Here is a 17103-nt window from a genome sequence, read left to right on the forward strand (position 1 = left end):
CCACCTGCTCCCCGGAGACACACTCATTGTCCCCACGGCTATAAACACTTCATTGAGCATGTGGCAGCCCTGCGTTCTTCAAAGCCCTTCCCAGCGCTCTCATTGGCTGGTGGACTGTGAGAAACTCCAACAAGCCCAAGACCCACACATTCATATGGAGATTTGGGTGTATAAATACAGGGCAGAGGCAGAGAAGAAGGCAGCTCAGATTCAACTGGCTCTTCGCACCGAGCAGGAACGCTCTAACTCTACAGCAATGGCGCCCACTGTTTTTGGACAAGCAAGCTATCCTAAGGAACACCTGACTCCTGCTCACAAGGTAAATTAGATTTCTATAAAGTCACTTTATAACTCCCTTATTGAATAGTGTTCATATAATATGAAAAGGTTTGATTTTATATTCTAAATGAATTTTTTTTCTTCAGCTGAGAAAGCCAATGGTGGAGAAAATGCGCAGAGACCGCATCAACACCAGCATCGAGCAGCTGAAATCCCTGCTGGGTCCTGAGTTCCTCAGGCAGCAACCCGACTCTAAGCAAGAGAAGGCGGACATATTGGAGATGGCCGTGTCCTATCTGAGATGCTGGCAGCAGCAGAAGCAGCAGCATCAGACCAGCGCGACCCCTGGCCTGATGACGGGCAGCGACGGCTACTCCCGCTGCGTGCAGGAGGCCGTCAGCTTCCTGTCCCACTGTGAGGTCCAGACTCAGGCCCACCGACGGCTGCTCAGCCACTTCCAGGGCTTGCAGGGGTCCAGCCACAGTCCCTGCACCCTCTCCCCTCCTGGCTCTCCACTCCATCAGGTCAGCTCCAGCAAGGGTCAGGCCAGCAGTGCTCTGTGGAGGCCCTGGTAGGATGGAGGCAGCATCACCTCCACACAGAGAGAAAGAGAAATACGTCTGTGAACGTCATGGACAGAAAGTTGAAGACTTACTGAAGTCTGTTTTATATTGTTGAGTGTTTTACTAGTGTAAAAGGGCACAACGTACCAGTATTCCTTTGGAAGGACTGAAATGATTCAGGTTTTACTGAACATGTACACCATGTGTATGCACAATATACACTTTATAATTTAAAGTGGTTACTCTGTCATTGTGTTAAATGTTCCTCTGGGGAAAGACAACTTTTGTTTGTTTGTTTTGCAAACGTCACTGAATGATCTTGTTGTAACACCCACATTGGGTTGAAACTATTTAAGTGTCTGAGACACTGTTTGATTTCTGTGTTTAAACTACTGTCTATCTTTGGTACTGAGTATCACTGACTGATACATTTCATCAGCTTGTTGTTGATGAATCAACAACATCCCATAAATGGATCCCATGGATCCTCTTTTACTGTAAATCTTATTATGATTATACTTGATTATGACTATGTGTAACCATTTTTTGGCCTACTGTATATGTGAAGGAGTGTTGTACCTGTTAACTGTTCAGTTGTAATGTTCATGATAGATGTTTTTTCATCTTCAAGTGAATACCTTTTATAAAGGCATTTTATGTCAATCTTCACTGAAAGAATCTGTTAAATTGCTTCCTTGAGAAGTTTGCCTTTGAACTTGAAAAATAAATGGAAAACTTCACATGAAGTTTTGCAAATATAAACAATAGTAGTGTCTTTACTTTTCTCAGTGCTGACTGAGTGTCAGAGGACAACGTTTATATAAAAACATACATTAGAACTGAAGTTTGTGTGTTAGTGCCGACATTAAGTCTTGAATGATTGAATGAATAATCAATGAATTCCTGTATGTAGGAGCGCACAAAGAGTTTGTGTTCTAGGCAGGGTTTTGGCAATAACTCCGTTAAGGACCACACATTTATATCAAGTCACACCAGAGAGTTTATCAGCACAGCATTCAACTAACATCACCTTCACTACTGTGCCTTGCTCAACAACATAGAAATCAAGGTTTGATTCCTCTTCTTGGATAATACTAAAAAAATGTGCTACATCGTCAGGTATTCATAATTTATTCTAACTCTGCACATTCACTTTGTTGCCATGTAGACCCCATACTTCAGTGTGCTCATATTTTAACAGTGTACACACTTTGCATTGTATGTTTTGAAGAATTATTTCAAGAATTGGAGAAAGCCCAAATTCTTCAGTACAAAGGAGCAAAGGAGAACACAGTTGTATTTATTCTGGTACCAAAGCAAATGAAACATAATCATTTCTACAGGTATTGAGTGGTTTCTTATTAGGAGCTGAACTGTTTTGCTGCACATTAAAACTGCATTTAAAATAATAGTCTTACTATAGTTAATTGATGTAAATGTGTGTTCTGGCACACAGTGATTTGCTTGCAGTGCAGATTATTCATTTTTAGTGCAAAATATCGTAATGACCTGATTTGACTACAAATGAGTTTTAAACCCCTCAGAAATATGATTAATGCTATTCAGGTAAACATTTTTTACTTCACTGACTTTTATCTTACTATTTGCCCCAGTATTTCCCACAGTGATCATTAAAGTTTCCTCTTATTTGAGCTTACTGGTGCACAGGTGTTCAAAAAATGGAAAAACTGGGGGGACACCCCCACATGTCACCCACTTGTGTTGTGGTGGTCGTGGCACGCTGTCTCCTGCTTGAATTATGTCTCAAGTGCCACAAAAGTCTTTCACAACTATTTGTGTGTGCAAAAGTTATGGAGAATGTGGCATGCCTGGGACTTTCTCAGGGTCTAGTTGGCCAGGCCAGATGGTCTGGCTGAAGCTGCCTCCCCTCCCTCTTCAACAGGAGATCAAACGCCGTAGCTAATGTGATGTGTAACAAGACACACTTCTATTGTTCCCGTCTCAGGGCCAGTGAATAGGCACAGAGTGTGGGAAACGAGAGATATCACACTCACAGAGAGATGGCTGACGGGAAGCCTCTCTGCGCCGCCGCAGGTCTGAGCAATGGGCGAGACTTTATGGCAGGAATTCAGAGCTCTCAGGCTGCTGGTGGGAGGGTAACTCGTCTTCACACACACTTGTAGACAAAGACCCCCAGCAGCCGCGTAGTGCACACTAACTTTCAGAGGAGGCACAAATTCACACAAACATGTCTACAATGAAATCAATGGAGGGGACAGATAATAAAGCCAAACATGGACGTGACTTGACAGTTTCTGTGCTTTTAATGCTGCAATGATGAGAGCTACAGACACAAATTAAGAGAGAGATGTTTACTTACATATGGCTAAATATGCAACTGAAGAGCAAGAAAACAAGTACTAGAAATTTAAAGCACCAAATGTGACACCAAAAATATCAACAGGTCACAAACCTGCTCAGAAGAGTACAGGAGGAAAGTAACTACTGTATGTACATTTACTCAAGTGCCGGTGTAGCGTATGATCGCAAGGTGCTGGTTCCTCATTTAAATATTTGTATTATTTGGTTTTCTATTTCAAGTTTGTTTTCCTTCTCATTGTCTTTTGCAGACTGTTTCAAATCAGTAAAGCACTTTGAAATACTTTCCATTTCATTTATTACACAGCTGTAGTTACAGGTTTTACATATTTGTATGGTGTAGTATTTCTGTTGTGGCATTTCTACTTTGACTTATTGAAAACTTCTTTTCAGCATTGTAGATGGGTGTCTGAAATGTTAAATTAAGAGAGTCAACACAGACTACGGGCAGACAGACTGCTCTGTGCCAGGCAGTGAAGCCAGTTGACTAGATTTTCCCCAGATGGACTGAGACACAGAGTTTCTGTTTGTCCTGCAACAAAAGATCAATTAACATTCCTAGTGGAGCGTTGAAGAACGGCATGGCTTTTGTAGCTCATTTACCCTGATGTTGGGGACTTGTGGGAAACTAGGGAGACGGGGCTTCACATCTGGGGCCAGCCAGTGATGGGGGCCCTCAGAGGCACACTGCCAACCCGCTCGTAATGCTATTAACTTGACACTAATTTGACACAGGGTCTGCAGTCCCACAGGGGACATTAGACAAGAGCTTATGATGAAAGGTTGCCTACAGTTTTTCAGCAGAACTCAGTGACTAATATGTGACTAAAAACAACAATAATCCAAATGTGATTTGTTTCACCTAATTAAACATTCAGTACAGTGTCTAAATAAAAATCCTCACAAAACATGAAACTAAATTAATGAAATATTCATAACTTGAAGTGAAATATAAAAATATAAATTATAAAAATATTTAATGCAAATTTTGTTTTAAAAATCAATTATTCAACTAATCATTTTGCCAACAGTCTCTATGAGGGATGCACTCATATTACAGGTGTCACATCTCCTGCCATTAACACTGACATCTGTGTTTAGGCCACTTAGGAGTAGGCTACATTTTGGTTAAGTAATAGGCCTGTAAAGTCTCATGAATAAAATCGTATTCATGACTTGTTTCCAGGCCCATGTAGACCAACATATAACTCCTGTCAGTTCTCCTCGTAGGCTACAGGTTTTCAATTATTAGAAATTAAATGTGTTTTCTGTCATGGCTTCTTTCTCTCTGAGTGTGATGTATTTAATATGAAAACATTACGTCAGTTTAGTCTTTCTGCATGAACTCAGATGAAAAAATGGTTAAAATGCGCCCCCGTCCTTGTTTTTTTTTTTTCTTAACGAGGGCAACAACAAACTACAGTAAATCAGAAAGTCATGCTGTGCACACGAGATCATTTGTTGCCCTAATCGCACCTCCGCCCAGCACGCGGTCTTCGACTCGCGCCGCCGAGAACGTGCGCCACTTGCCTGCTTTCACACGCGAGTCAGCAGTAGTCTTTGATCAGATTCTCTCTTCAGATTATTGCAGTCTTTCTTCACACATTACTGCTGTGGGAAACTGGCGTTTTCGAGAGTAAAGGTGAAATGTAACGTAAGCAGCGCGTGGCTGGAAAAGCAACAGTTGGGAATTTAAATGTTTCATCTGCATCCAATTGACGTCACTCTGTGGAGTTGGTGACCTCACTACTCTTTTACTTTATCGTCCTTATTTTAAACGTAATTTAGCCTAACTCCCAACTGTGACCAACGAAGGGAGTCACCTGTTCTTCTGAAAACAACATGTTTATGTGTCCAAATGCTCCTGTCTGCTACCAAAATGCTTTTTGGAGGAAGGGAAGCTTTCTTTGAAGAGAAAATGAAAGCCTTCAGCTTATATTGTTTTATTGCAGTGAAGCATTTGGTCCTTAATTGCAGTTACCCCCCTTTGAAGATGCTCACTTTTGTGCGCATCACTTCTCCTTATTTTACATCTAAAAAATATAATTTGGACCTTCAGTCCATGATTAAATCTCAGATGACCGCATGATAACATGTTAATTACCTGTTGCTTATCTTGGGAAACATGCCTCGCACAGATACATGCTCTCTGAGTTATTGACATGTCTCCCATTGTTGTGCTGGGAGTCCCACTGGTCAGAGTGTGGGAACCCCAGCCCTGCCTGAGCCACATGGCTTTGTTATGCTAATGTCTCAGTATAAAATGAGGAGCAGCCCCTCCAGGGACATCAGAGCTAAACACTGCAGTCCATAAGAAGCTGCTAACTTCACCTGCACAGACATGGCTCCCTGCTCCACCAACTACTCCTCTATTCACCACATCAGGATCTCTGAGAAAGACAACATCAAAGTGAGTACTGGAGGCGATTTGAAGGGGTTTTGCAACAGCTTGTATAGTATGAATGTGTGATTGTTTATTACCGATTTGAATCATGAACTTACCTACCTGTCTCTTCTTTCCCAGTTGAGAAAACCTGCTGTGGAGAAAATGCGCAGAGATCGCATCAACAGCTGCATCGAACAACTCAAGATCATTCTGGAGAAAGAGTTCCACAAGCAGGAGCCCAACTCCAAGCTGGAGAAAGCTGACATCCTGGAGATGACTGTGAGCTTCCTGAGGCAGCAGCTGCAGCCGGGCCTCTGTCAGAGCGACTACAACCAAGGCTACTCTCACTGCTGGAGGGACTCTGTACACCTACTGTCTGCTGGATCCAACGCAGAGGCCTCTGTCACTCCTCTGCAGGTCCTCCAGCAGCAGGAGCAGCAGCTCCATCAGACCCAGAGAGCCAGCAGCTACTCCCCAGTCTGCTCCCCCCTCAGACCCACCACGCTGCAGGACAGCAGCAGCAGCAGCAGCAGCAGAGGCCCCGTGTGGAGGCCTTGGTAGAGACTCTCTAAGACCTGAGGGGACTTTCCCTCACTATGTAGGAAATATATTTCCAGCCTGCTCACTCATGATGGGTTTAATTATTGTCTCATCACATTGATGGACAAGTAGTAAAAGCAAAGGCTCTCACTTATTGGAAGGTTGTACTGCTTTGACTTTGATTCACATTTGATGTTTGCTTTTCCGTTGTGTTTAAAGCTGAAAGTTGATTTTGAGTGATAATGGTTTTGTCAAATTTTGTGAAATGACTGTTTACTCCAGTGGAGTTTATCTTTGGACCGCTTGAAGTAACAGTATCTGCCATACTGTGTTACACTGACAGCTGCTGTTGAGAATATTTCTCTTGTGTTTTTGAATTATCTATGCCAAATTGTATGTGAGGATGAGGATCATGAGGATGATGATAATGGTGTGTGTGTTTGTGTGTTTGTGCAAATGGATGTACATATTAACATTTTTGTTGATATTGCTGTTTTGCTATCACATTTAGGCTCTTAAAATGCATTTCTAAGATTTGTATGACAATTAACAATAAAAAGATACAATCATTAAAAAAACACTGATTCCAGATTGTTTATTTTAATGAACTAAGTGTAAATATTTGTATTGTTATTTGAGAATTACATAAACCTGTCACATTAATAATGCCTTTCCATTTTTGGCCAATTTTCATTATGAACCTTTTTTTTTTAAAACTGTCCTAAGCTTGTCTTTACTTTGGAGAAGATCACGTGATGTTTGGCCTAGGAAGCAAGAGATATCAGGATGTTTCCACATACATAATACTCAGGTTAAAAGTCATGCTTTGACTTAAAATACTGATATAGCAGTGGCATTTGTTTTTTGGGGGGAGGGGGCAAAAGTGACCAGTGCCCCCATAATATTAAGCTTCGACCCTCCTCTGGGCCCCCTAACTGTGGTAAATATATTTTCATACATTTTTAACCCTACCTTTATCCCCAAATAGAGGTTATTATTCATGTGCAGTAATAAATAAAATAAAATGTAGGTTAAAACTGAATGAGCATTCTTGTGTTTATTGTTATATGTTTATCGTTAGTCTTTTGTAGAACCAAACCTATGGAGGATTGGTGGTAAGTAACACTTTATATATTTAGTCACCCTAAAATCGCATGTGGCCACAGCCTGGCCCCTCCATTTGAAATGGTCTAGAACCGCCACTGTAATATAGACATTCCCACCTTTGATTTAAGTCTTATATATAAGGAAACATGACAGCATGTATTTGAATTGTACAAACTGTATTAAATACAGAGCTCATATCACGAAAATTGTAAAACATGTTTATGCATTGAAACACAAGCAAAATTTTGAGTGGCCTTGTGTACAAATAATTAGAGATGTATCGGTATCGGCTCCGATACTGCCTAAAACGCTGGTATCGTTAAGTATTGAAGTTTATGCACCGATCCGATACCACGTAATAAAGCCCTAAAGAAAATCTACGTTAAAGTAGTTTATTTATGTTCTTTTTCTGTTATAACTGACTGTCAAACTGGATAATAAAAGAAACTTCTGTGGCATTCATTGTTTGTGTTTGTTCATGTTTCACAAAGAGTTTAACCTGAGCCAGACTAACAACAAAGATAGAAATCATATCACATCCATACAGGGATAGTAGTATACAGTTGTTAAAACATAATAAAATATATGACACACTGGTATCGGATCGGTACTCTGTATCGGCCGATACGCAAGTTCAGGTATCAGAATCGGGAAGCAAAAAATGGTATCTCTACAAATAATATATTTGACTAAAAACTAAAAAAGTATCAGTTGGAATTTATAGATTTATACATGAATTGTATCTGCATTTCCCAAAGATCTCCCAGATGGCACTGCTTGGAAAAAGCATCCAATAACACATGAATCACATCAGATGAAAAACACACATGCACGCACACACGCACACGCGCACACACACACACACACACACACACACACACACACACACACACACACACACACACACAAACACACACACACACACACACACACACACACACACACACACACACACACTAACTAATGCCTAAAAGACATGTTGTTTTTTGACAGCATACAGACTACATTCACAAAACAAAATTTAAGGAAAACATATTTTATTGAAATCCAAATGTATACCTTAAATTTGGATTTTAATAAAATACTGTATGTTTTCTTTAAATTTTAAAAGAAACACTTGCAAGCATGTGTTTCACTTTTAAATCCTATTTCCAACACACAGCATTGACTTACAATACAGTGCATTACAAAATAATACACAGCATACACAAGTGACCTGCATTTAGTCAAATACTTTCTTCCTTTATTAAAGGCAAATAAGTCACAGCAGTTATGTTCAGTAAACCACTCTAATAATTTGACATACATTTTAAACTTCAGAACAAGTTTACATATTTGTAGTTACATAAAGGAACAAACACTGATAACAACCTCACTGTGAGGCATGAGGATATACTGTGATATCATTTCACTGAAAGAAGCAGTGTTGCACATGTGTGCTGAATGATCTCCAGTGTGTGAATCCCTCTTACGTATCTTCTCATCAATATGATGAAACACTAAAGACACTCAGTGACCACATGAGTGAGCAGGCTGGAAATATATTTCCTACATAATGAGGGAAAGTCCCCTCAGATCTTAGAGAGTCTCTACCAAGGCCTCCACACATGGCCTCTGCTGCTGCTGCTGTCCTGCAGCGTGGTGGGTCTGAGGGGGGAGCAGACTGGGGAGTAGCTGCTGGCTCTCTGGGTCTGATGGAGCTGCTGCTCCTGCTGCTGGAGGACCTGCAGAGGAGTGACAGAGGCCTCTGCGTTGGATCCAGCAGACAGTAGGTGTACAGAGTCCCTCCAGCAGTGAGAGTAGCCTTGGTTGTAGTCGCTCTGACAGAGGCCCGGCTGCAGCTGCTGCCTCAGGAAGCTCACAGTCATCTCCAGGATGTCAGCTTTCTCCAGCTTGGAGTTGGGCTCCTGCTTGTGGAACTCCTTCTCCAGAATGATCTTGAGTTGTTCGATGCAGCTGTTGATGCGATCTCTGCGCATTTTCTCCACAGCAGGTTTTCCCAACTGGGAAAGAAGAGACAGGTAGGTAAGCTCATGATTCAAATTGGTAATAAACAATCACACATTCATACTTTACAAGCTGTTGCAAAACCCTTCAAATCCACTCCAGTACTCACTTTGATGTTGTCTTTCTCAGAGATCGTGATGTGGTGAACAGTAGAGCAGGGAGCCATGTCTGTGCAGGTGATGTTAGCAGCTCCTTCAGGATGACACTGTAAGCTCTGACCTCTCTGGAGGAGCCGCTCTTCATTTTATAGTGAGTCATTAGCATAACAAAGCCATGTGGCTCAGGCAGGGCTGGGGTTTGTAACAAATGGGGACACACATCAATAACTTAGAGGTGAAGCAATCACAGGCTGACCAGTAGAGATAAAAACCATTCCCAAGATATATATCAAGACTGAGAATGATGTGCTGTCAGTCTCTGATCAGGCTGTTGCTTATCTCACACTCCAGTTACACAGGGGAACACAGGCAGTATCTCCTGATGTGCTCCCAGGGAATAATTAAACAGAATTTAATGCATTGGTGGCATCAGGGGAAAAGGGATTGGAAGTAAGCATGGTATTATTGATGTAATTGCTAGTGTGGAACTAAGATATTTCTTCAACTTTGTATTATACTAGTTTGGAATTTCTTTGTACATTTGGTCTCCTTTGCCAAAAGTCTAAAAAAAAAAAAAAAACATAATTATCTTTTATGGCCACAGTTACGTGATGAATGCATTATTACTGAAATAAACAACAAATTCCATGCTGCTGAACCTGCAGTCTTAATTGCATCTAGACTGTGATTTGTTCTTCAGTTTTTTTGTTTGTATCATGGGACATCTTGGTTGTCCTATTGTAGTCTTTTGGAGAAAAAGATGAAACACGTGTTTTATATATTGTGTTATGATGAATAATACTTGCAATGGATCAGAAAGCTTGTGAAATAAAACTCCTGAGATCTTCCCCACAGCACATTGCTCTGGTCCTTGGTGTGCTGACAATAAAACTCCTGCTTGTTCACCCATGGCACACTTCTATTGTTGACTGAGGGAATTAATCCGTGAGGGGACAGAGAGACTGTGGGAAAACCAAGCTCGGACTCTACTCACACATCTACTGGTCAATGGCGCTGACCTCCCAGGCACAAAAGGCCTTTTTATCTCTCCTCTCAAACAACAGCCAACAGCACTCTGCAGTGTGTGTGTGTGAAGACAGGCCAATTGTGCATTTATTTGATATGCAATGAGATGTTACGATATGGTGCAATACTAAAACTTTTCTTTTTGTGACCAGCTGCCACTTGTTGTCAGATCCTTGGAAATATGATCATATCACTTGTTTTGTCGACCGAAGCCGACATTTATAAACTAGAAAAGCTTTACAGGTCATTTAACAAGATAAAACAATCTCAAAAACAATAAAAACAGACAAGACATACACTTGTTAATCAATAATTGATTTTATAGATACTAGTGAGGCTTTTGTCCTAGTATTTTCAGTTTTGAATATTCTGGAAACAAGTGAAACTTCCTCAGAAACATGACATGGTCTCACACTAGTGGCAAATTTATTCAGTTTTTCTTTTCCCAGAAAAATGACATTTCAACCATCAGTATTAGTGGGACAGTCCTTACAACAGCTGCTAAGGGCACAGTTGATTTCCTCCAACAGCACACACGTCCATTCGGTTAGTTTCACTACTTATAAAATATAATTAATTAATGGTGGAAGCCGACTGCCAGCTTGATTTTTTTCTGTCCTCTGTGTTAAAGGGATGTAAACTGTATCTTTCATTTAGTGTTTGGTTTATGAATCAATGCAAGGAAATCAGAGTCTAAGAGTTTTAGAAATATTAAATAAGGATGATTCTGACACAGCAGACATTTTGACATGGTACAGTAGGAAAAGTACAGGTGAAAACAATAAAATGAATGATGGCTGAATTCTATTTTGTTGCTTAAGTGTCTGGGTCCTTTATTTGTGCATGATGGCTCATTCAGTGTGTTTACATACACACTAATATCCTAGTTCTGAGTCTTATCCTGGTATCCAGGTGTCTGGTTATCTTTGTGCAGTTTGTGTCTTAATTACTCACCATCTCAGACACTATATTCTGTAGCAACAAAAACCTGCGACAGTGTCCTGATTTGCATCGGTGTACTCCAGCTAGTGTATCCAGCTCAAAACCAGTATAGGGGTTATCCAGTTTTCTGAAATCAGGATATGATGTTTACATGTGCAACTCAGAACTAGGATACAGAACATCTGATCATAACCAAAATGTGCATGTAAAAACACTCACTGTCATGCATAAGGGATGGGCCACTTTGGTAGAACAGAGTCAAACTTAATGTCATTCATTACACCTGTGTTTCTTTCTGCTATGACAAGTCAAAATGTCTGCAGTGGAAAAAGCTTATTGACTCCTACTTTTTAATTTGCTTGTCGGTTATATCACACAGTGCTGTATCAAGGGACCTGGATTCAGCTGAATAAGAAATGACTGGAGCTATAACTAGTAATTAAATGATTAATTTATTAGGTTATAGTGATTAAATCATGAATGTCGAAAGACAGAGACAAAGATAAAGTTTATTTAGTTATTTTCTTTTCCCCTACTGAGACCAATCTAGTAAAAATATACATACAATTAACTTTTTAAACATAAAAGTGACACTCACCCTATTTCTATTATTGTACCTGCTATTCCTGCATGATACAATCAAACTATTTCTCACCAACTGAAATAATTACAACCTTCATGGTTTACTCATGGTATACATTTGAATACAGTTCTGGAAATGGGCAGTGGTGTTCATTTGCGGCCTCAGGACAATAATATAAATTTTGGGCAGGAAGTAGCCCGCCAGGAAGGCCAGGACGCTGAAGAGTATGGCGAACACATTCGCAGCCATTGTGAATGGGCCTCTGCTGATGAGGTAGATGGTGAAGAAGCTCATCCAGGAGACCATGTACACCATGAGGCTAAAGGTCACACACTTGGCCTCGTTGTAGTTGGCTGGCAGGTCTTTGCCCATGTAGCTGAAAGAGAAGCAGAGGATGCTGAGCATTGATACATAAGCGAGCTCGAGGCCTGCACCAGGTGAGAGTGTGTTACTGCACTCCAACACAATGCTGTCCTTGTAAAAGTTGAGATCTTGGGACGGCTGAGGACTGTTGACGGCCACACGGAGCACAGAAATGAGCAAGATGGTAATGGACAGCAGGAAAATGGTAAACTCTGGCCCATGTTTTTTGGCCCACTTGTCATAGGCTGGCGGCAGCTTGGATGCAAATTTAAAAATGCAGACGACCTGGAGGGAGCGCACAGTGATGCAGGCCAGGCACACAGTGAAGCTAAAGATGAATAGAGGCTGCTTGAGGATGCAAGCCAGAGGAGACGGCTGGCCAAAATGGCACAAAGAGCTCATGGCAGCGGCAGTCAGGGCTGCCAGCATCAGGAGGCAGGTGCGGCCTCCGGCAGATTTGGCCACGGGAGAGTTCAGGTTGAGCAGGAGGATTATTGCGGAGCTGGAGGTCATGAGAAGACAGGTGGCCAGAAAGAAGAGCAGGGCGATGGAGAGGGGGGCGTCCCAGGCGAGCAGCAGGACGGTCCTGTTCAGACACTGCTCGCTTTTCGGGGGAGCCCACTCCTCCGGGAGACACGGCTGGCATGTAGTGGATTCTGAGGAAGAGAGACAGCATAGATGTAAAAGATAGGCTATTTTTTGTCCAGCCAGTGTGTCAGAGTTCACATTTAACATTGTGGAGTCATCAAGAGAAAATGTTGCCTTTTTTTAGGCATTTGTGACATGTTTAGGCACAGCGCCACTTTTCAAAATGGAGCCTTGCATCCCTTTAGCGCCTGCATCAGGACATAGTATGAGTACTTAGCGCCACCTGCTGGTCAACCTCACACAACAGCTGAAAAATAGTGTGTTGGAATGATGGTCATTTTCAAACACCTCTCCTCTCTCTGTTAGCATGGACAACAGACCTTTTTCACAGCAGACATTTTGACTCATAGCAGGAAAAGCAGATGTGAAATAAATGTTCTTTTTTTGTTATGTCTTTATTTACACATGTAGAAATGAATAAAAAAAGATACAATATATAAATTGCAAGGGAAACTGAATAGGTTTCTGGTGTGTCTTTATGTTACCACTTATATTGAGAAATGTAGCAGAGGGGCAGGCCTGGCAGTCGAAGCAGCATGTGTGTTGCCCTGTCAGCAGCTTCTTGTTGCCTCTTGGGCAAGGTGGAGAGCAGATGGACAGGGGCACCTATAGACACAACCGACAGGGTTCAAAAAAGAAAATATGTAACGTTGATTTAATTGGATAGAATTAACATTTTCATTTGCAGTGTCTGATTATTATTATTACTGTTGGAATATTTCCCTTTCAAAATACATTGAGTAGGCAGCTGAATAAACAATTTATTTCAGTCGGGGTAATTGTGCTCAGGTCTCTTTCAAATCAAGACAATTCTTTTTACATTTTCATAATTTTATAATTTTATAAACCCTTTGGCAGATTTCCATTAATGGTTACACCATATTTGCACAATATTAGATTCGAAACTAAAGAGTTTTTAAGCTTTTCACACAAACACTTTACTCCAAGATACTCCAATAGGTCGTACTGGTTTTGGATCTCCCGTGTCGTGCCACTTAATTTGATCAGCATCCACTGTGAGCGTAATGGGATCTGGGCTGAAGGAGCCCACCACTCTGACTGACCAGTCAGTCCCCCTCCAAACCCAGGAAACAATGTCATATACTGTGGGCGGGTCACCATTCACGTCGAAATACACAGAGGTGTTGTGCAGGGAGAATCGCACCTCCTTAAGCCACGAGAGCAGCTGAGGTGGAGAGGAAGAAGAAAACATCAGTGCCTAACAAATAAAGTGGTTCTAAGAGATTTTCTTCTTTGCAAAAAGTTTATATCTGCTCACCTCCCATGGATACACCCTCCTCCTTTGGCACTCTCCAGAATCACAACCAAGTGCTTGGTGCAGAGCATGAGCTACAGCATACACTGCCGTATACACATTATAGGAGGAGGTGATGTCATATTCCTCCAGAGAAAACTTCTTCCTGGCGAGGCTGTACAGGTCAGTGCTCTGTAGACAGTCATTATCTGGGCTCATGGTAACATTGGAGACTTGGGTGTCACTGTGTTGCATTGAAGCCTCAACTACCTTTCTCTCAAACTCCTCAAAACCAAATATGGCTGCAGATTTGACGGCTACGCCAACCACAGTGCCGATGGTGTGGATCCCAGGTATCCCTGATATGAGAGTAGCCACTGACCAGTCCTCTGACCCAATCCACACCTTACCTGTCACGTTCCGCTCAATGACAAACGGGAAAAAGTCCTTGAGTTTTGACTTGCTGGAGAATACCACAATGGTGTTGACTTTGGTCGTCAGTATGCTTTCCACCATGTTCCCCATGATCTGGATTGTGTCATCGCTGTACTTGGGGATGATTCCTTGGTAGGCAATGCAGATGCCGTAGTCTGGTGCTTGCTGGGACAGACTCTGCATGCCCTGCAGGCCATAGTCATTGTCACTGCCTAAGAGAGCGATCCAGGTCCAGTTGAAACGGATCAGAAGCTGAATCATAGCTGCCACTTGATTCTTGTCGCTGGGGATTGTGCGGAGAAAGGCTGGATAGAGGAACTTGTTGCTCAGCATTTCATTTGATGCTTCATAAGAGATCTAAAATGAAGCAAGAGCATGTGAGGAATGATTCTGCATTGTATGGACGCCTTTTCACGTCATGTGAAATAAGCAATAATTCAAGGGCTATGATTTAAACTTTCCAGGTAAGTACTTACTTGTGGTACAAGATAGGCCCCGAGGAAAGCAGCGGGGGTGAAAGATGTGCTGCTGCTGTCTGGCCCAATCACAGCCACTGCCGTTTGACTGTTGTTGTAGTTTGGCTCTCCCTCTGTCTCAGGTGTAGAGGGGCTTTGATACTGCTGCTTCAGCAGGTCCAGCGTGGCCAGGACACTGGCTGGTACAGAGCAGATGTCGTAAAGCTGGTAGCCCAGCTTCACCCCTGGTAAAGGCTGCGGTCCGGTGCTGTTGTTGATTTCTTCCACAGCAAATCTCATGGCTTGCAATAGGTGAAATCCATGTTTGTTGGGTGTACCTCTAGAAAAGGTAACATTTAAAAGGGGAATTCATAATATGAATTAAGACATATGAAGTAAAACTCTAGACTATAAAGATAAATAACAATATTTTGGTTGATTTTACAGCCAGACCACCAGTGAGATACATTTGATCAGTGGAGTTGGAAGTTAACTGTGTAGTTTAACTCACTCATTGCATGGACCCAATGCAGGCAAAGCAGCACTTGGTCCATTTGTGTAGTGAAGAGGAAAGAGTCCAGCGATGGAGAAGTTGCCCTGCAGCTGCATCCCCTGTCCCTGAGAGATGTAATCCAGTTCCCCATCAGCGAACTGCAGCATCAGACAGCCTAAGGAAAGAAACACAGCACCAGACAGATCCATACTTCACCTCCACCTCACACACACACTGCTGCTGTGGAAGCATGTGGAAGCTCAGTGAGGTTTGCAAAACGAATATAGGCCTGTTTCTGAAAGTGTGGATTGATAGAGGGAGGGATCAGAGGATCACGTTTGCATCTTTCCGCAGATTGTTGCTTAAGTGAAGAGTATTTGCATGTCAGATTTGTTTGTGTGACTGTAGAGTTTCCCTCCCATTAAAATTAATTGTTTAAATGTAATAAGCCATGAAAATGGAGACCTGTGTTTTTTTCCATTAATCTCTCAGAAATGGCATACAACTGTAAACCAGAGCAAACACAGACCATAAAGCTGCTAATTCCATTAATTAAAGCTGTTAAAAAAAACAATTTTGAGCATTTTGCCTTATTAGTGTCCCTTTTAAAGGATTTTTGGCTGGATCAGCTGAATAACTTCCTCAATGCACGGTGGATGATGTTGTTGTTGCTGTTGTTGTTGTTGTTGTTGTTGTTGTTGTTGTTGTTGTTGCTGCCACAAATTTCAACAGCAGGCTTAGCAGCATGGGCAGAGTATGCTATATGCAGATGAACGGCACACCAATGTGTGTGCATGCGCGTGTCTGCCAGCTGCTCTCTGTCGCTCTCTTATCAGACACAAATGAATGTGTGAAACAAGTAGGCCTATGTTATAAAAAATAAAAAACAATCACAAACAGTAGTGATACTCGGCTATTTCTAAATAAATATGGTGGGTGGTCATGTTTTTTTTTAAGATTATTTTTTGGGCTTTTCCACCTTTAATTTGACAGGACATTTCTACATGTGTAAATAAAGACATAACAAAAAAAAGAACATTTATTTCACATCTGCTTTTCCTGCTATGACAAGTCAAAATGTCTGCTGTGAAAAAGGTCTGTTGTCCATGCTGGCTCACTGGCAAGGTTTACTGGGAAACTAGAAAGGAACATTAATGTCATTAGTTAATAATTAGTGTTTTTGTTGTTAATTTACTGTAAAATGTCCTCCAGGAAAAGGTTTGTGCAGGTGTAGCTGAATTTGCATTTTGGTTGACATTTGAGGTTCATTTTGTTAAACACACCTGTTGTACTAACATACAATTTGCCTGATACTCACCTGCGTGCAGGACCCAAACCCATTGCTTTGACAGGAATATTGCGCATTTTGTCAACCACAGCATTATGGAGGCAAATAGACATGTAAATGTACAAGTCAGTATAAACACACCGATTTGAGTGAAAATATTTGCATTGTAAAGCTTTCCTGAAAAAGAAAAAGTACTTGGTGACTGCTTTTATGATCATTTCTATCAAAACATGCAAGTCAGGCACCTGATTTTAAATTCAATTTTCAGAACTCTTTCTGAAAATTTAGAAGAACT

The 17103-nt window shown here is 41.5% G+C and overlaps 4 protein-coding genes across 4 annotated transcripts; 2 read left to right on the plus strand and 2 right to left on the minus strand.

The window, feature by feature from the left end:
• The first annotated feature begins 43 nt into the window (after positions 1 to 43).
• On the plus strand, positions 44 to 1604 carry LOC116041076 (transcription factor HES-5-like). Its single transcript, XM_031286924.1, has 2 exons — positions 44 to 319; positions 426 to 1604. Exons 1-2 carry the CDS (start codon positions 59 to 61, stop codon positions 852 to 854), a joined length of 690 nt encoding a protein of 229 aa, XP_031142784.1. The 5' UTR covers positions 44 to 58; the 3' UTR covers positions 855 to 1604.
• Positions 1605 to 5480: 3876 nt separating this feature from the next.
• her12 (hairy-related 12) lies at positions 5481 to 6742 on the plus strand. Its single transcript, XM_031286698.2, has 2 exons — positions 5481 to 5592; positions 5707 to 6742. The coding sequence occupies exons 1-2, from the start codon at positions 5524 to 5526 to the stop codon at positions 6127 to 6129; spliced, it is 492 nt and encodes a 163-aa protein (XP_031142558.1). The 5' UTR covers positions 5481 to 5523; the 3' UTR covers positions 6130 to 6742.
• A 1623-nt stretch (positions 6743 to 8365) lies between these two features.
• Positions 8366 to 9669, minus strand: LOC116040973 (transcription factor HES-5-like). The gene is made up of 2 exons (XM_031286721.2): positions 9332 to 9669; positions 8366 to 9218 (listed from the first exon to the last, which is right to left on the minus strand). Exons 1-2 carry the CDS (start codon positions 9386 to 9388, stop codon positions 8805 to 8807), a joined length of 471 nt encoding a protein of 156 aa, XP_031142581.1. The 5' UTR covers positions 9389 to 9669; the 3' UTR covers positions 8366 to 8804.
• A 2102-nt stretch (positions 9670 to 11771) lies between these two features.
• Positions 11772 to 15749, minus strand: LOC116040925 (taste receptor type 1 member 1). Its single transcript, XM_031286659.2, has 6 exons — positions 15539 to 15749; positions 15049 to 15367; positions 14162 to 14929; positions 13850 to 14068; positions 13368 to 13488; positions 11772 to 12890 (listed from the first exon to the last, which is right to left on the minus strand). Exons 1-6 carry the CDS (start codon positions 15727 to 15729, stop codon positions 11965 to 11967), a joined length of 2544 nt encoding a protein of 847 aa, XP_031142519.1. The 5' UTR covers positions 15730 to 15749; the 3' UTR covers positions 11772 to 11964.
• Positions 15750 to 17103: the final 1354 nt, after the last annotated feature.

This window comes from Sander lucioperca, chromosome 12, assembly GCF_008315115.2.
Source record: "Sander lucioperca isolate FBNREF2018 chromosome 12, SLUC_FBN_1.2, whole genome shotgun sequence".
In the NCBI taxonomy this organism is placed as follows: domain Eukaryota; kingdom Metazoa; phylum Chordata; class Actinopteri; order Perciformes; family Percidae; genus Sander; species Sander lucioperca.